General features: G+C 39.0%; 1 protein-coding gene across 1 annotated transcript; it reads left to right on the top strand.

Annotated features, from left to right (window-relative positions):
• Positions 1-419: 419 nt before the first annotated feature.
• Positions 420-14,634, top strand: LOC115810323 (collagen alpha-1(IX) chain). The gene is made up of 26 exons (XM_030772251.1): positions 420-498; positions 1,549-1,672; positions 2,883-3,276; positions 3,583-3,660; positions 3,787-3,882; positions 3,989-4,042; positions 6,365-6,418; positions 6,496-6,549; positions 6,662-6,715; positions 6,920-6,973; positions 7,087-7,140; positions 7,264-7,317; positions 8,009-8,062; positions 8,154-8,198; positions 8,309-8,362; positions 8,456-8,509; positions 8,602-8,655; positions 8,848-8,919; positions 9,006-9,041; positions 10,687-10,731; positions 10,843-10,875; positions 11,303-11,449; positions 12,131-12,307; positions 13,206-13,296; positions 14,068-14,145; positions 14,408-14,634. The coding sequence occupies exons 1-26, from the start codon at positions 420-422 to the stop codon at positions 14,632-14,634; spliced, it is 2,316 nt and encodes a 771-aa protein (XP_030628111.1).
• Positions 14,635-20,449: the final 5,815 nt, after the last annotated feature.

Genomic DNA, 20,449 nt, shown 5'->3' with positions numbered 1-20,449 from the left:
GTTCATCACTGACAGTTATAATAGAGTATGTTCTACAGTGTGGGTTACTAGTGCCATTCCAGCAGTTTATGGTTTTACGCACTTTTTCCACAGTGAGCTTCTCGTGGCAGTAACATAATAGTTCTTGCAATTATCCAAGGACACTGTCGGATTACGACCATGGTTGTAAACAGCTTATCAGCATCAGCACCTTCCTGGATAAGCTTTACCTCCAGCACCGTTTAATCTAAAATCCCTTTTAAAAAATGGCAATCGCTGTGCCATTCTTCAGAGTTTATTTTTCTCTTTTTTAAAGTTTGATTTGTGTCCCACTTTTACTTTGTGCACTCATTTTCTAATCAATTCATTTATTCATTCATTTATGCATTAATTTTCTTTTCAACAGGCTCATTTAATTACCGACAATCACATGTTTCAGAATGCCAGCTTTAAATAAAATGCTGGTTATTTCAGCGCTTCTTGTCGTCTTTGCCTCCGTCAAATGCCAGGAATCAGCTAGTAAGTACCCTACCATGGTAGACCTAGTTTTATCATCTAATCAAACTCTCGAGGATTTGTTAAAAATCAATTCCCCTACTAAATATACATCTCGTTACGATCTCCTGAGAAGATAAAGGGCGATAATCTATTTACACTTTAAGTCTCAGGTATCTGATTTGAGACATACCTTGCAAGAATTTTGTTTGACCAGCAGAGAGAGCACTCTCCTTGCTTAGTACGAAACAAAGACACATAAATTATATTCTAGAGAAAACAAAACCTTTAGCAAACTCATTACCTAGTCAAAACTCCTCATAACTATTGTGATGTTGCAATTGGGCCAAATGATTTTCCAGCCAGCGTAAAATATTATTTTTTCCTCTTTATCATTTTAACAGTCTACAGCGCAGCATTGACAACGTTTGATAGTTTTGACTAGATAGGAGACACAATGGATGAACTACTGTCATCTGACCCTTTTTGAATAGGTCTCAGATGGATAGGTTTGAGGGTTTGGAGAAAATAACAAAATTCTTCCATCTGCCGCAGTTTTGCACTCATCGTTAAAACAACTTGAGTAGGTACAAGGTTCTTGATGGACTATTTGTAAAAACCATTTTGCAGTTCTGGATGATGGCACTGGCTGATTAAGTTGCCAAGGAATAATAAATTATGCTTGAAATATTTCCATAAACCCAGGGAGCCTGTTATCGTCTTAGTGAGAGCAATGGAATGATTGAATAAAAAGTAGTATATGATAGCACGCTTGGCCCTTTATGGCCTCTACAGCATAATATGGAGATCGTAGAGTGAAATAAAGTGTGACAGTTACATATTATTTAAACATGGAATTGTTATGAGTTTTCACCTGTGTTTCCCCATTACAGGTTTTATTGCAATATCCCTTTTTTTATATATATATAATTTTAATAATGTAAGATGTCTAGCTTTAGCTTTCAGAATGAATGAACATTTTAGTTTCGTTCCCAAATTAAAATGCTCCCTATGCTTTGTGTACCATTTAGTGCCATTCTCTACATTATCAACATTGGCTGTGTTTATTTTTAGGTTATGACCTCTTGGAAGAGTTCCGCTTGTCTGAGTCCAAAGGCATAAGGAGGGTGGATGGATCCGAACCAGATGCAGTAGCTTATCGTGTTAACCCCGCCCTTCATTTCAGGAAGACCACGAGGTAGCTCATTAACTGCAGCTTCCTCTTTTTATCAGACGTAAAAAGCAGTATGAATGAGGGTGTAATTTAATTTGCAGCAGAGGTAGTACTGACATTTTAATACACATTTGCACACAGGTTTTGTGAAGGTTTGTTTATCCAAGCTGTCCTGCCATGTGATGTCAAAGTAACATTATACCCAAAAATGTGTCTGTGATGTATCGCCCAGTGTCTCATGTGAAACTAAGGAAGATCTTTTCTCTTTGGTACTTGCATGAAGAACACTAAGTGAGTTTTCCACTCACCCACGCACATCATATTCACTTTCAAACAAAGTTTAACTCCTTTTCTTGTACTCAGACATATTTGGTCATATTTCTATTGTTTTTTCAGTGGTGTAAGGCTGAAATACTGAAGGTCTGAACTGATCAAAGCATAGTATATTTTCAGTAATGAAGCATATATAGATATACTGTATCCATGTAATGCATTTCACTTATAGCAATCATTGCCAGCATGTCAGAGGACCCAAGCTTAAAGCATTATCATTAACAGCACCAAATGTTTCTGTGAAAGTTCTGAAAACATGTTTATTTTGCATGGGAACCAAGGCATGTCATAGTGTGCATGTGTAATGCCTTCCAGGCTCGGCAGTAGTTAATCCATGTGTCGGGTCTTTCCTTTTTGTACGCTGGCCAACATAGCTGTCCTCAATGAACTCCCTCAGCTTGACATCTAAGCCATGTTTGAGCACTGACAGAGAGAAGCGCACTACAGTAAATCAGCAACCAAATGTGGAGACAAAATGCGATCAAAAACATGAAGGGAAAGGAATCGGGAAAGAATTTAGTAAGGCCCAAAAAAACAGACTTCACCACAAAAAACGATTGTGAAATTGGTTCATTGTGCTCATTGATATAAATTGTTCGTGTGATGAAACTAGCTTGTCTTTAAAATACATGAAATAATACAGAAGCTACATAATATAAACAAGCAGCAAAAATATACTGTAAATAAACAAGTCAGGGGCTGGTCTGGCTCAGTTTATTTTGTAGATTGATTTAATGAACATTCAGAAACACTGCACTTATAGTTATGTGGTTGCTTTGCCGGCACTTTATCATTGCCTGCTAAATAAAGAGATTACAGCTTATTTTTTCATAAAATTATTTTTCATGAAAGCCCACTATAAATCATTTTTGGTGACCTCTAGTAAACTCTTGTATTGCAGTGACATTCACCCAGATGGCCTGCCCACAGACTATTCCATCATTGCCACCTTCAAAATAACTAAGGACACAGCTAAAAAATCTTGGAACCTGTGGCAGGTCAGCGATCCTGAGGGTAATGAGCAGGTGGGCTTGCGTTTCCAAGGTGACACCCGCACCTTGGACTTTTTCTACACCAGCCCACATGGCACACAAATGCTGCGGACCTTCCATAGGGTGGACAAGCTGTTCGATAGTGAATGGCATAAGCTGGCTCTGAGTGTGAAGGGCTCACAGGTCAAGCTGCTGGTGGACTGTGAGGAGGTCAGTGTAGAGCCGATTGATGAGCCGCGACCCATCATCCGCCAAGGCTACACTTCCATCGTCAAGAGAGCAGTGGGCGACCGCTCTGTTTCAGTAAGTGTCTCATCCCTGCTGAGGTCAACAATGCACTTTGGTGAAATGCTTGTACTTATCTCGGAGCACACTGAGCAATTAAAATAAACTGTTTTTCTGGTCAGAGAACCAGCCATGTGTTGACTGTTCTGGTCAGAGAACCAGCCGTGTGTTGACGGTTCTGATCAGAGAATCAGCCATGTGTTGACAGTTCTGATCAGAGAACCAGCAAAGTGTTGACTATTATGGTCAGAGAACCAGCCATGTGTTGACTTCTCTGTGGTCAGTAAACATGTAAACTCATACTTGTATGCGTCATTATTACAGGTAGATCTACAGCAGCTGGAGCTCTCCTGTGATGCTGACCAGGCCTACTCCGAAGGCTGCTGTGAGCTGTCCAGTGTGGTGAGTTGGAGACTTCTGTGGTGTGTATGTGTGTGTGTATGGATGTGTGTGTATATGTGTACGTGTTTAAGTTGATGTGTTTCTGTTTCATGCTAGTCAGTTTTTATATCTGTTGTCTCTGCGCAGTGTGGTGGGTATGCTGAGATTGGTCTCACTGCTGGCAGGGCTACATGTAAGTGTGTCCATGGACAGCCTGGTCCTCAGGGACCTCCAGGACCAAAGGTAATCACAACGTCCAACCTGTCTTACATACACACAGAGTAGAGTTCCTTCCCTTTTTTCTCCTATCTACAGTTCATGCTAATTGCATCTATGTATCCATTTGTAGGGTCACAGAGGTTTACCGGGAAACCCAGGAGAGCCAGGAAGAGTGGGAAATTGGGTAAGATACTTTTCTGTAAACTATTACCACAGTATGGGTCTGACTAAACACAAGACAGACAGAAGTGGTAATCAGCATTGCAATAGATGGGCATCAGCAAAGTGTGGACTTAGGCAAGAGAGGGTCTGGGAGAAATGATCAAACCGTTGGTTAGAGTTAAGTGTGAGAGATGGAGAGCCTGGAAAAGGCCAGTTTGGGACAGCAAAGAAAAAGTTGTGGAAAATGGCAGCTGGAAACATAGCTGAGAGACGGCAGGATGGAAACAGAGCTGGACGCAGGAAGGCCGGTCTGAAGATGGTAAACTCTGTGGTTCCAATAACGTTTTCACTCAAATGACAATGTGCATGAGGCATGGGAAGGTAAATGGCATGGAATGGCAGTGGAAAGCTACAACACACAAACAGTAGTTCCGGTCCCAGGTTCAAGAGGGGAAGCTGATATAGCTGCACAGTTATATTGTAACTACACAAGCATACCCATTCATCAACAACATGTGTGGCTCACGATCAGTCAGTTTCGACATAGACTGAAAATAATATATGAGAATGTACACTTCCCCAGTAGTTACTTATGTACACTTGTACATAGACAGAGATATACAAATTGATGTTAGACATCTGAATAATATTGAACATTCATTTATTTTATTTTTTTAGTATGCAAAGAAGTCCTCAACAGGATTTATGATCTAAACTTGCAAGTGCAGCATTCCCCTTTATGTGAACCTATACCGTAAACTTAAAAATGTGAACTGAATTCATGTCTGGCTATTTTTAATATAGACACCAGAACCATACAAATGACATTGTTAGCTTTCATTATTTTGATAAGCTGAGGTTCTGTCATAACAACAGGTCGCGGTGCATACCACGTAAGTTTTGCAAGGAAAAGTATAGTATGGAAATTAAAGCCCTGCAAATTAATTAGTGACAGGACTGTCCCTGTCTGGCTGTTTTTTTGTTTTTTTTTTTCGTTTGTGATATATTGGCTCATATTCTTAAACCATAGTGACATAAACAAACAAAACACAGCTTGTGTCCTCATACTAACAAACTCAAATGAGGTAAAACAGAGTGGCCCCTTAGAAACCAAACACTGTTATCAAGTACATAGGACAGTGTTCCCTGATCAGCTTAATGAAAGGACAAGACATCAGGTTCCAATTATTTGTATACAGTTTGCCTCTGTGAGCAATGCTGTGTTTATATGCGACCCTGGGCAGACGACATGATTCTTTCCATTGTGGAGTTATAACTAATTTATGTCTTTGATGTGGATCCAGGTCTCAGTGGTGGTTTGGAGCAGCCTAAGTTCGTTTAATATTGTTCCAGAGTGCTTGTGCCTGAGAGAGAACACAACCTCTGTTTAAACAGTGAATTGACCTCCTTGTATATGAGAGAAAAAGAGAAAATGTTCTTCCTGCTTTACCTTGGTATACTGATAGACATGTACACACACACACACACTCACACACACACACACACACACACGCACACACACACACACACACACGCAAACACATATGTACAAACACTCACACAAACACAAAAATGGAAAAAAAAGATGATGAAGGCATTGTGGGCTGAGCTCAGTAGGGGAGGAACATCAGCCCTGTATTCCCTGCCCGTGTGTGAACCACTGAAGCAAAGTTACCTTTGCTGATATCCTGCTGGGCACCAAGGACTGCATTTCCTGGCCCAGTAAAACACACCGTCCATCCACTACTGTGGTAGGTCTCTTGAAAAAAAAAAAAAAAAAGCTGATGCCTGCCCTTTCATAGTTTGTCTCCCTTGAGGTAGTTTGATATGCTTAAATCAACTGCACTCTGAGGTAACTACTATCTAAATGGGCCCTAAGCGAATAAACAGTTGTATGAAGCCAAACTCTAACATGGCCGACCGAACAAACAGAACCAGTTGTACATTTAGCCAGCAGAAGTTCACTAAATTGCTGATACATAGTCAGTGCTTCTCCACAGTAAACTTAGTGTGTGCCAGTGAGTCTTTGAAGTGGATTTTAAAAATGAAAAATTGCACTTTGGCATCCTTGATGAGAGGTGTGAGTTGTTGTTGGCCATGTACTATTTTCCCTTTCGTTATTATTTGCTAAATGGTTAGCTCGGAAAACATGCTTGAGACTATATTAGAAGTTCATGATGATTGAATTTTGTGGTCTATTTTTGTGTCTACCATCAGTCTGTTATGTTACACCTTTCACTAATGTAATAATATTTATGTTTTGACACTAGCTTTGGCTAGCGCCTCCATAATGCTTTCTGAGATGTTCCTAAACAAATAATGCCTTAATGTTTTCTTTCCTAAGGGACGGCGAGGAGACACTGGCGACTATGGACATGTAGGGGAGACAGGCCCAAAGGTAAGGACTCAAGCTCTCATTATTTGAGTAAATGCTGACAAAGTTAGTAATCCTATGTGATTTATCGTGCTCTTCAGGGAATCGGCGGCATTAAAGGAGAGAAGGGAATGAGAGGACTCCATGGTCAAGAGGTAATAAAATACACACCCTCACACACAAGCATATTCCTTACCTACTAAAGGCTTTGTCGTCCACTTTGATTATCCCCCCAGCAGTTAGCATTAATCAGCCTTTCTCTGACAGGGTGACAGAGGTTCTAAAGGGCTGAAAGGACTAACGGGTGCTGGAGGCCATAAGGTGAGAACTGGGTCAATGGTTTACCACTACAGTGAGTCCTTCTGTAAGACATCAAGAGAATTTGTCACCTGTGAATAGTGGCTGTGACAGATGGTATTATGGGATATGAATTTTTGTGAGTTTAAAAGACCACTCATTATTTCAGTACTTATAACTGAAATCTCAACACAAAGGGAAGTACTGACACTATCTTTATCATGTCAGGGAGTGCAAGGATCACCAGGGGACAGGGGGGAGACTGGAGAGCCAGGGGAAGTGGTAAGTTTTTCTTAAACACGTGAAATCAGTCACGTCCATTATCACTTATATTACTATATTTAAAATGAGTCATTTCACAAAGCTGAATTTCTGTGTCTCTTTCTGTCTCTCAGGGTGCTGCAGGAGAACCAGGATATGAGGGAATTCCAGGGTATCAAGGAGTGAAGGTAAAATAAGCTGTGGTTTTGTCTTTATATCTCATGTTCATTGAATTGTGTTCAAACCTTATAATTATTCTTTTTGGTATATAATTCCTACTGCTGAGTATTCCTATTGCTTTGGTTTTCCAGGGAGATGAGGGTGCTTCTGGTGCAGAAGGACCTCCAGGGCCACAAGGCCGTCAGGTATGGAAAAGTCAGCTCATTGTGCTCCATTAGTTATCACAATGACATTTAAGACCCATGGACCACTCTTAAATCCAAACTCTGCCACCTCAGGGATCACCCACATGTACATGTTCAACAAATGATTCATTTTGATTCAATGGAGGCCACGGTGGAATTCCCCTAAACTTCTGGCACTCACGTTCACTCCACAAACAGCAGCCGTACCTAAAGGCTGAGCTCTGGCAAAGTCTGGGTCTCAGTGAATTAGCATCTCACCTTTGGACTAACTCATTCCCTAGAGAAGGACGTCTTATCTGATAAAGGAAATTTATGCAGGAACCCAGACTAAAGGTTCCTCTGATGGTAAGGATTCAGTAGGGAAAAAAAGGGCAGAAACTGTTCACAAGGATTCGTTGGGGGCCTAGTGATAAAGGAGATGGCCTAGTGACAATAGTGTTATGGATTCAAGCCTTGGGGTTGGTGATTCTCATCGATGTGTGCTTGGACAATGCACTTATCTTCCAGGTTGCTCCACAGGCATGTGACCTTTGAGACAATAAAAATTTTAAGTTGCTCTGGATGAGGCATCAGCTAAATGAGTAAATGAAGTGGGTAGTACATATTTAACTACAACTGTTTTGCTGTTGATTGTGAATGATGTGCTCTTTTTTCATGCAAAAATATATTATTAATATGTGTTCTCTCTCAGGGAATTGTGGGTGATCCAGGTGAAAGTGGAACTCCAGGAGAGAAAGGAGCACCTGTATGTATATAGCTTCACTTTATCTCGTATTCTGCTTCTGCAAATAGGTTAAGGTAGTGACAAATGTTTTCTGCTCTCTGTTTTTTTCTAGGGTGTTCAAGGTCGTAGGGGAGGACTTGGTGGACCTGGGGAGAAGGTAAATCACGACTAAAACGAACTTTAATCTCATATGCATACTTTCACTTGCAGATACTTTGTCATTAACTTATATCAGAAACAATATCATTTCATATGATTTGTTTTTAGGGAATCATTGGAGACCCTGGTATGCCTGGGAGGGATGGAGACCCTGGTGTGGAGGTCAGATTTTTTTTAATTGTATTTTTTAAACTATCAAGATGTCCTTTTCAAAACATTTCTTAGTGCTAATTGTCCCCCACTTGTCCCAAACAGGCCTATCAAGGACCACAGGGACCAGAGGGCAGGGGTGGAAGAACTGGAGACAGGGTAATGCACATGTCACACACTAAAGGTCACTCAGACAAGCTTTATATGACCTACTGAGTTTGCTAACTGTGTAAACTATGTATTTCAAACAGGGGGAGAAAGGTGTTCAGGGGTCTCCAGGGAATATGGGCCCTCAAGGACCTATTGTATGTAGCTTTTTCACTTTTTAAAACCAGTGACCACTATTTTTTCAGTATTTTCCACTCAGTTTTGGTGTTATTAGTAGTAATGTCATCCTTAAACATCATTTGAATATTTGACCATCCTCTGAGGTACTACAACATACGGAAAATAAACTCTTGCCTTCTGGTAGATTTATAAAATGTTACAATCTCTAGGGCCCAAGAGGTTATAAGGGCTCTGCCGCAAAGCCAGGAAGACCAGGAATTATTGGGCCCCCAGGACGGACGGTGAGTGTTCCGGACAAGTATTCCAAAGCTCTTTGAAATACAAGTTCATTCTCTCCTGAACTCTAAAACATGCCATGTCTCCACAGGGCCACGTGGGATTACCTGGGAGACCAGGTCCTAAGGTAACCAACTTCTCTAAATCATTAAAACATGGTTCATTTGATATGGTTTGAGGACTCCGATACAATTAGTGAATTAATTCGCTTTTTAGATGAACAACAATGAGAAGTGTGTGCCACTGCACATCTGTTTGGAAGCACAGTCATTATGTGTCTCTTGGACTATGCTAAAATGGGGGGGAAAAAACCTCAGAATGCTCAGAAATGACTAATTTTGAACCAGTAATGCTTTCTGACATAGTAACAGTATACCTAGACAGGGTTATGGTGAGTGCTCAAAGTAAATCACTGTCAGAATGGAAAGCCTCATTTCTCTCTCCATAGATTTTTTTGTCTGTCATACGGCAGACCATGGACATGTCATTCCTGCTCTAGTGATCCATGTATGAGGATAGACATTTTGTATCCGTAGATCTGAAGTGCTTGTAAATCACAGGGTGGAACAAGTAGATAATTCATTTAGTTTTTCTGGAAAACTCACTGCTTGTCTTGTCAAGACCTGCATGTCCTGGCATGTACCTTCATTCTAATCTGTATGAAAAAAAAAAAAGTAATAGTAATAGTAATAATCATAAATATTATATTAAAGATAAATCACAAACTCAAAGACACAACATTAAAAGAAACATCAGTCTCTGTCGACATCAGGACAGCCTCTGGAATTTACCATGAAATGTTACTATTGTAAAACTGTTAAAGGATGTTTTTGATGGACAGATTTTGACTCATGGACCCATAGGCCAATGTGCATGGTTTCTATAGGAAAAGGGTATAGGTCAGTATGAAGATATACTAGATTATCTAACTGCTTTGAAACTCAGCGTGCATTTGAAGCTCAACAAGTGTGGTCACGTCTGTTGGTCTTGACTGCTCAGTGCACCAGATTTTTGGCAGTGATATGAGTCAGCACAAAGAGAAATGACACTGCAGGGAGAATCCTTGACTCTCTCCCTTCAAATGGAAGTGTTTCTGTACCAAAGTTACAACATTAAATGGAAGTCTGTGTGGATTTAATGACTTGCTTGTGTATTAACAAAAATATATACGTTTAAAAGGGTAATCATACTGCTGTACATTCTCTCAAATAGCCATCTGTCATTTCAAAATTTAAACAAGACATGATAAAAATTCACCTCTTTCAATGACTTGTATGTATTGTAGAGCACCATGGAAAGACATTTTTAGAAATGCTTTACAATTTTTTTTTCATGAAGAACAAATCATGGCTGTCCATTGTATGACTTTTATACAAACATAGACTTAGAAAGTGGAATTTGCTTGTTTTACACTGATCGTATATCTTGAAGACTGAAACAGATTTCTTGGACACACTGAATGCACGCAGACATCCTGCTACTAAATCAGATATGGGAGGTTAGCAAACTTGTGATGCCTATGAAAGAGCACTGATAATTTGTGGTCTAGATATACACATATAGCAGCTAGAGCATATATTGCGATCTGATCTGGTCTTGATAGATTCAAAATACCATAGGTTTACAAAAAAGAACAATGAAATATCAATACCAATATCAATATACAATATCAAAGTTTTGTGTTCATATTTGTTATTACTATTTACTACATTATTACTCTTTCTCACCAGCTCCATATGACAATTATATAATCGTTTAACATTGTATTATAGGGAGATACTGGTATTCAGGGAATCCAAGGAGTTAAAGGTGATAAGGTAATTGTTCTCTCTTATTTGTGACATTTTCTGTAGATATAACTTTAATGCATGTTATGTGTTGTGTTTTTTTGTATGCAGTAGCTGACAGTGTATCTGATTTTTTTTAAGGGAGCAAAAGGTATAAAAGGCCCAAAAGGACAGGTAAGATGCATAATAAGATGCCCTCCTTTAAGAGCTAGCTGAACTCTGAAACTTCACTCAAACATTGTTCTTATCAAATGGCTATATGTTATTTATGTGTTGTCTTCAATGTCTTTGTCATGACCGTATGCAAAGTATGTAACATAGGACCAAATAAATGTCTCACGTAAGGCATTGTGGCGCCCAGGAAGTTCCATAATAACCTTCCTGATCAAAATTGCTACTATAACCCAGATGTCTGGCTGCAATTTTGTTCTACTGAATCACTTAAATGGGAATTGCTTGAGCAGTATATTTGTTTTTTAAGCAAATTGGTTATGGGTATTTATTGTCATGACCTTTCAGGGTCACCTTTTTGGTATTTGAACTGATTTGAGGATGTTAAATGAAAAGAAGGATGCTTAACATGTGTAAATATGTGTTTAAGGTTGGAGACAGGGGTGAGAGGGGCCCCCAGGGAGGTAGAGGAAAGCGAGGTCCTGCAGGAGAACTTGGTCACAAAGGGTCCGTGGGGAGCAAGGGTGTCAGAGGAGATGGAGGACCAGAGGGATTTCAGGGACCTCCAGGACCACCAGTAAATACACAGTCAACACCTTTTTGTAAAAAACAGTGACTTAGCTTTAGTGAAGTTTTATTGACTTGAAGAAAGGGAAGATATTAACAGAACTGTACAACCTTTACCTCAAATCATAATCTTTCAGTTTTTTAGCAAAGTAAAATGAAAAGAGGGTTTCATAAACGTGTACTGTATAGGTTACAGGAAAAGTCCAGAGACAAATACTTTTGCCAGTTCTGCAACAAGCACATACTGATTAAGCATGAACTTGCAACATAACACCCAAGTCTGGCCATACCCTGGCCATACCAGCCATACCCAGTATAAACAATAAATTTAAACTGCACTTAGATGTACATATCCTCATGTATCATTTTCCTTTAACATATATTTAAATACAGATACACTCATTGTGGCACTTGGCATATAAAATGTGTGGTAACCATTTTGGTGTCAAGAATGCTAGTAAATGGTTTCTCATTAGTGTTGGTTTTTCTTCAACTCACGGCAAGGTTTTCATTTTGTATGGCTGTAAATCTATAATGAGCTCAGAGAAATATTGTTGGCCGTGTTTGTTTCTCATTCATTACACCGCCACCCATTTCCTTGCTATGCTTACTGCTGTTTTTTGAAGCTCCATGTCTGAGTGTTGGGTGTCTGCCAGTGCTGTATGTGGTAATGTTTTTTTTTTTTTCCCAGGGCCCCACTCTTGCTGCTCAACATGTTATCGAAGTCTGTAAAAAAGTGGTGTTGGAACAGATGTCCACCTTTGCTAACTCGGTGAAGAGGACGTGTGCTGCTGTGTGTCCACTCTATGGAGATGTGCCCATGGGTGCCCCAGGTCCCCCTGGCCAGAAGGGACCACCTGGACCACCTGTGAGTTCAATGCATTTGAGCAGGGGAAAAAAAGCAACATCTTCAAGAAAATTCTAAACTTCTCAGAGCAGCTTCACAGATTTCAGTTTGGTAACATGATGCTTGATGAAGACATCACTTAGAAGTTCATTTACTATTTTATGCCTCATGACTTGTTTTGATATATGCCATGAAACACAGAGGAGGGGGACAAGCTTACATCATCTGTCTCAGCAATACATAGGCCAAGTTAGTATGTACATGTACATATTGCTGGGGCCTAGAGAAAGAAAGCTGGAGTGTTTGGCAGTACAGGTTGGAATTAAAACATTCAGAATTTCCAAGTCTCTGTGAAGACAAATAGGAAGTTACAGATGAGGCACTTTCTCTGCTTTGAATTGTTTTTGGAGAGAATCCCCCTTCAACGGAGTGGAAACCCTTTTCCATATTTCTCCTGCAGACCTTTTTTTGGTCCTCTCAAACATTTTCACTTGGGAGGCCCAAAGGCCAATTGAAGGTCACTGAGCCTTGAATGCACAAGTTAAAAGAAAGTAAGAAAGAAAGAAAGAAAGAAAGAAAGAAAGAAAGAAAGAAAGAAAGAAAGAAAGAAAGAAAAAGCCTTGCAAAACTCTGAACTTGTCCAGATTCATCAGACACACACACACGCTGTGGCTGTTCTACAGATTATGTCTTTCACTCGGTCAAAAATGAAGAATGGATAAAGAGCCCCAAGACAGTTTTCCCTCATAACTGATGTTAGAAGTCTGTATGTAAGCACATATGCATCCGTGTATATGGAAACACATCACGGCAGTGCCAGCTTATTCTCAGAAATACAAAAACAGTTTTATGTTAAGCTTATGCTTGGATGCTATTCAAGTATGGAGCTCATGCCTTTTGTTGGCTAATATGATTGCAGGGTGAACCAGGCACTGATGGGGAGAATGGAGAGATTGGGCAACAGGGATTCTATGGAGAGCCCGGTGACCCAGGCAGACAAGGAGCTCCTGGTAAATCAATGAAACCATTATGCAGTAAATGAGAAACTATGGCATTAATGTGCTGCACCTCGTGACATATTAACTATAGTACCATATAGTTCATGAATTACTAATGTATGATGTATGACTAATGAAGAATATAGTTTGACAAATGTGATTGGTTCATTTAGTGTTTTACACCAATACAGGTCCAATTAAATGATCTGTGAGGACAATTGAGCCCAGAGATCAAGCTTTTCTATCTGCATATTGGGTTACAGGGTGTTTATCAAATAAGATATTTTTTTTCAAAAGTAGCTAGTCTTTTTGCAGGTTTACACTACTCAACTGCCCCTGTATCAGGCTTGACTAATTGTTTTAATCATGGTTAGCAGGGAATTTCCCCAAGGTACGCTGATTGTCCTGAAAAAGAGTCATATTGTCATAACATGAGTGACAACTGTGAAGACTTGAGGTTTAAATAGTCAGGCCCCACAGGCTGAAAATTTGCCTGCCCCACAGGCAAAAATTGCTGTGGTTGTCACTATTTAGACCGTGCATTTGATGTGGTGTGACATCACAGGTATGGTAGAGTCACCAGCCAAGCTAATGAAATTGAAGAGTATTTACAAGCCCGTTTGTATATTTATTAAGAGATGATCTCAGCGACACACATGGTCATTAATCACTATGAGCAACATGTTCCCACTTTCTTATATGGTAACCCATTCCTAAGGGCATACCAGTCATTCACCAGGATTGTTGTCTGTTCCAATAAACGTCCTTATTTGTTGTTCACAGGTGATCAAGGAGAACGTGGGGATAAGGGAGCTAAAGGCTACGGAATCCCTGGCTACATGGGAGACCAGGGACCAAAGGGTACATTTATTTCTCAATGCACATTTGTCAGTAACACTAAACATGTTCTCTCCTGTACTGCATGGTCATAACAATACAAAACAGTGGCTTCAACAGGTACACAAATGATCTATTTTAAATTATTGTTTTACACCATAATTTTTTATCTGAAATTTCTTAGATCACCTAAACCTAGATCTCTTTCCATAACTTTGCTATATGAGCATTTTCAAATGTGTCTAAATGTTTTTATTATTTGCTCTACCACCACCTTCATGAACAGGTCAGCGTGGGAGACCTGGAAGGGCTTTTGATGGACGTCCGGGTAAGATGGGTGAGAGGGGCCATGTTGGTCGACCAGGTCTGAGGGGTCATCCTGGGCTTCGTGGAGTACCTGGAGTGTGCTTGACCTCTGGATGTGCTTTGCTCAACGCAACAGCTAATGAGGCACCTCAACAGGCACCACAGACGTTGAGGAGACGCCCACAGAGGCAGAGAGGAAACTTTTAACCAAATTTTATAACGTTTTTTGTGGAGAAGTGAAAATTTAAAACTCTTGAGTGAATGAAAATTATCATGTAAATAGATGAAGAAAAATCCATTTAAAAGACTGTCCCACTATCATGCCAATCGTACAATATGCTGCCAATCACACCAATTAGTATTTGGATTTATGAAAGAATTGCAGTTGTTAATATGTGCTTTTATGAAAGAAATCTGAACACCATTATCAACATTATGTGTTTTCACTGATTTTATTACTGGTCTTTATAATAAAACTGGGGGAAAAGGATGACCAACTTGTTTTGCCCAATCCGGTTTTCCATTGTGTCCTTTATTTAATTCACCAATATCTGACCGATATATGTTGCAATGTGTGTAACTTATCGGGTCTTTGAAATATGTACAACCAATGGTCTTTTGTCCTCTGGTGATTACACCCGAACATGATGCAGTTCAATGTTCAATCACAGTTTGTCTATAATATCTTCCTTTGTTTAATATTTAACCTTTTAATCTTCTTTTTGTTTATCTGTTAATGCTTTATGTCTTTTAAAGAAAACGCAGCAATCGAAACAGCTTCTAAATTTGAACCTAACTGCTATGCTGTGTCTATGGAGATGCAGCTTGCAGTTTGTTAAAACAGTACATTAGAGGTCAATTCAGGTAAATCAAAATAAACCAAACCAGAGGCAATTATATGATGTGACAATATTTACTTGAAAGATGGGGGGTGATCATATGTTTCCAGTTTCTTGAAATGTATTGAATGAGGGATTGCTTTTGTTAGAGACTACAGTCCTTTATTGAATATGGTAATTTTGTGTTGCTGCCAGTAACAACATCACTTTGAGGATTGTTCTCTCTCTCTGCATCTGTTTTTAACTCTGTCATACAAGTTCCTGGAGAGAGACAAAACTGTACAGTGTGGACCCAAGGAGACAAGGGCCAGTTAGCAAATAGAAACAAAAAAAAGATTAAATTTAGGAGATATTCAGATCTAAGAATGTTAAAAAACTGTTCTCTCTGTAAATAAATTAGTTCAGTGTTTTCTTTGAAAAGCCTGCTCTACGTTTGCCATTCTTTTTTCCAGTCTGCTAAGAAAAACATGGTCAAGTACACCACAAAGTGTCAAATAATAATCACTATGCAAGTGCATTAGTTGTGGTTTGGCTGATTGCTTTTGAATGCTGAAAGTTTGATTAACAACACTAAAATGTTTTCATGTACAATTACACTCCCTCATTAGAGTTGGGTAAGTACAACAGAGTGACTCAAAAAAAAAAAAAAAAAAAAAAAAATCTGACAGGCCTTTCATTTACTTTCAATGCAGTTTTTTTTCTTTAAACATGTTGTTCCATGTTGTGGAAAAAGCATTTAATCACTTGTTGTGACTCTGGAGTATGCATTGTTAGTTAGCTAGCTTAAAACTGCTGTACAGATTTCAATACATATTTATCAAGCCAGGGAAAACACTTCTTTCATAAACGAAATCAGTTGCTAAGCACACACTCGTATTCATATCTATGGATGTGCTAACAGAGGCAAGGTAATGAGTTGCCAGTTTGGAAGGACAGTGTACATCAGAGCAGAAAATCTACCATGAAAACCAAAGAACTCTGTGATTGTTCTTTGAAGAGATCTGGGGATGGTATAAAAAAATTGACAGTATTAAACATTTCTATGAGCAAAGTGAAAGACTATAAAAGTATCCATACCCTTCCAACATCAGACCACACACCCAATCTTTTCAGTGAAGTAACCTTTCAAGAAAAAAAAAGATAACAACATAAAAGATTGTGATAGGTTTTGCAAACGTGGCAAAAAGTGTGTTCTGGTGAGATTTTACTTCACTTTACTTCTTGCCTTGAATTTAAAGCTTTAAGCCTGCCATGAATCAAACAATTCTCATCATCACCACCATCCCTGTCATTGTGGAAGCATCATATTATGAAGGTGTTTTCCAGCAGCAAGAACCTGGAGGCTTGAGAATGTCAGAGGGACAATGAAGCCAATGAATGAAGCCAAATAAAGGCAAATCCTGGAGGAGTATCTGCGTGATAAAGATTGAAATTGCGACATCACAAATAGATAGACAATGCAACAGTGTCATGACCAAAAAGAAGAGTCACTGAATTAAACTCTGAAAGTGGCCAGGCCAGAGCACTGAATTGAGGTACACTGAGAATCTATGGGAAGATATCAGCTTTGATGTTCACAAATGCAAACCATTTAATTCACAGAGCCTGAGAAAACTTTAAAGAACAATAAACAAACAAACAAACAAAAAAAATCCACACACCCAGATGTGCAGATCTGATGTGATGCTGAAGGCACTTCTAAAGAGTATTAACTACACAATAAAACCAATTATACATTTAACATGTTGAGTGTGGTATGTGAAAAAGCATGAAAAGATTATTTCAATGTGTTAAAAATTTTGGTGGTATCACAGTAAAAATCCTTATTGTTTAAGGTGGGAATGAATACCTTGGGCAATGAATGTGTTCAACTTAATTTCATTCCATTAAGTATATCCATAAGTCACTAATATACAGAACTGAAAAACAAGAATCTCCCAAGTGACCCATGACCTGGCTGTCCACTGTCTCCATTGTTTAATGCCAACCTGTTTGCCACTTTTTTGGCGGGACAGTCTCTGTTTAGCAACATGAGTGTTCCCTGGCCCTCTTCTGTGTGTTCCTACAGAGAAATCCCATTCTACTCTTCAAAACTCTTGGTGTTCCCTCCACCTCAGGTTCTTCCATGGAAATTCTTATTATATTGTTCCATTTTTCTGTCAAGCTAATCACTTGCCTCAGTTCCGTATCACACAAATCTCTCCAGCACAGCACAGAAGGAATCAAATTAATTGACATTCATAACAAAAGCAATACACCTTGCCAAACCAAAAATATGCCTTTTATTCAGCAAAGGTTTAGAGTAATGGGACATACTCCACTATGTATGTTCAAAGATTAAGGGATGTTGTATCATGCCTCTTATCATAAATTCCCTGATGAAGGTGTGAGGAATCACCAAGACCTTCACCAAAACAAATAAAACAAAACAAAAAACCTGAACCATCTTATAATAGGTACATTTGTACCAAGTTTGAGGATGAATTACCAGCGTTTCTGAGCTTTCTGTTGGGATTTGAACATGAACTTTGATTTTTTTTTCTTTTTTTTTTTTGGCCATGCAGCTGTTGTTACCATATTGTTTCTCATCACTGGCAAAAAAGACAAAACAAAAAACCCCCCAAACATATTAAGCTTAACTGTGAGAATGTATTGCTAATGTTCAACACATTAGTACACTGACCAAGTATCTCGCAGATTCCTCATATGGTAACACTAGGCAGTCTATACAGCATAATCCCACCCACATTCATCATATTTTACTGTCACACCTCATGCCCATTTTTTCCTATTCAGGAAACAAGAACAGGTTTCCCCCCATGGTATTGTAGATACAGCCTATTTCCAAACCCAATGGATTATGCAACCTCACGAGTCCATTTCCATTGGTCAATTACTAAGAACCCCTCAGGAGAACTCTACAAAAAAAAAAAAAATTAGGGTACTCTCAAGTTTTTCAAGTTTTTAAAGTTCAGAATTCAGTAATCTTCAATTATGGAGTACCAGTGCCAGAAGATTTTCAGCAGTTGGTCATGCAAAATAATTGCTGAAATCCCAGCTATCAAAGTACAGTCTCCAGAAGCCTGTTTGCTGAGAAAAAGACTGTGTCCAAAAGGCTATGTGAGGAGATTTCTTTCACGAGAACATTAAAATAGTTGGGCCTGGAGTTGCAGAGTGAGGAGGCGTGTTTAATTAGCTTCCTCTCTGACTTTAGGGAGTTTGCAAAGAATTGGCCAGAAAACTGGAGGATGAGTCCCTGAAGATGTGGGTGGTAATTCCTGAGAATCTGAGCTTACGGAGACACGGTATCTGAGGGTGTAGAAGTGAATGGAGCTTTGGCTTTCTGTTGCAGTAATCAGTCCCACATGTCCACTGAACCTAGGAGTGTCAAAGGTTTTCACTAAATAAGGGTTTGGATCTGTTTCCTTACTCCACATTAGCCTCTAAACTGTGATGACTCAGGTACCATTTAAAAAGCAGCAGATAAGTCACATGATTCATGAAGTAAGTGACTGAACTATGTGCTTGGATACAATGATAGTATAAAAAGAATGTAATGTTGATGCCTATTTCTGCACTTAGTTTAAAAGAATTGTAACTGTAAAAACTGTGTGCAAAAATGATGTGTGTGCAAACTTACAAAACATTATATTTTTACATTCATTATACTCAGTTTATAGTTTTGAACATTTCACATAAAGCATTGATACAATGGATCCTTAAAGAAATGTCATATAATCTTTTGTCAGTTTTTTTGCTTGGCACTCTTTTTGGTTTGTTGTGATATGCAAAAACAACCCTAAGACTGATATATTTTCAGTAACACCATCAGTTCCACCTGACTGTTCATCAAGCATGGGCCATTGTGTTAATATTTTTTTTTTATATGTTTTACAACATCCATTCCATGGGTGACTATATAGACTAATTTTTAAGCATTTGTGTTATTTTGCATACAAGTTATTTTGTAATTATGTAGTATTGCTAAGTAGTTGCCATACTTGATCAGTTTGATTTTGATGATATCACTAAATGTCACTAAATGCAAAGCAGAGTATACATATGGCTGAAGCAGTTCCACCTGTAATGACACAGTCACAGTTCCAGGTCAATTAAATTGTCAACTTGATAGGAAAAATGACAGCTATCAATTAGCTTTTGTATGATTGAAATCTGTACAAATTTGCATCTTCTCAGCAGCCTGCTCCATGAAATCCCTGAAAAGAAATATTACCAAGAACTTAACAGCTTAGCACTGAACTTGGAGAAGTGAACCCTTCAGGAATAAACTATGTGATTTACAAATATTGGCCTTCCAGTGAAAAGTCATTTTCATAAGCCTTCCCAGTCCACACAGAGGTCTAAGACATTTATGTTGCCATCCTTGAGATGCTTAGGGCTGTCTTCAGTATAGAAAGACTCGCTATCAATCTCCTGAAACTTTTGCTTTTCTTCATTGCTAATTATACAAAGATGCAGTGACTGGATTCATGTGCAGCATTCATACATTACATGCTGCTCAAAAGCAATAGTATGATTTATTAGAGAATAGACTGGATTCTGTTCATACTGAAATACACAAGAGCAGAGTCACCATTCCAGCACAAATCTCCATGCCTTCAAAAATGCTACTTTATTTAAAATGTTGATTAAATTCAGAAGAAGGAAAACAACTTAATTTTCTGAGTATCTGAAAAACATTCTGATATATCTAATCTCTGTTTAATTCCAGAAAGACCCACACACAATTCCCTTAGCCATCAAAGTAATCCAAAACCCTAAAGCTTGGAGGGAGGGTGTTGGTGTTACTATTATTTTCCTTTTGCTGTGACAGAAAGGGGGCTGACACTCTTTCTCTTTTTTTTTCAAGCTTTCCTTATCTGTGCCTCTTTCCACCCCATGTAATTGAGAGTTGCTACACAGCAAGAGAGCTAGAGAGTGAGAGTGTGTGTGTGTGTGTGTGAGAGAGAGAGAGAGAGAGAGAGAGAGAGAGAGAGAGAGAAAGAGGGAAAGCTGGAGAGTGGATGGAGAGGGCAGGCTCTCACTCTTACTGCAGAAACATCTGCGACTTAAACGAAGCCTACCCAAATGCACCTCCTTTAGCCTTGTGCTCTGCAAAGTTAATGACCATGGGACACAACTGAGAGTGTGAGAACAACATTATTCAATAGGAGTCCAACTGC

The sequence above is a fragment of the Chanos chanos genome, chromosome 4 (assembly GCF_902362185.1).
Source record: "Chanos chanos chromosome 4, fChaCha1.1, whole genome shotgun sequence".
Taxonomy (NCBI): domain Eukaryota; kingdom Metazoa; phylum Chordata; class Actinopteri; order Gonorynchiformes; family Chanidae; genus Chanos; species Chanos chanos.
The sequence above is the reverse complement of the archived record's forward strand: the minus strand, read 5'-3'. Positions and strand labels throughout refer to the sequence as shown.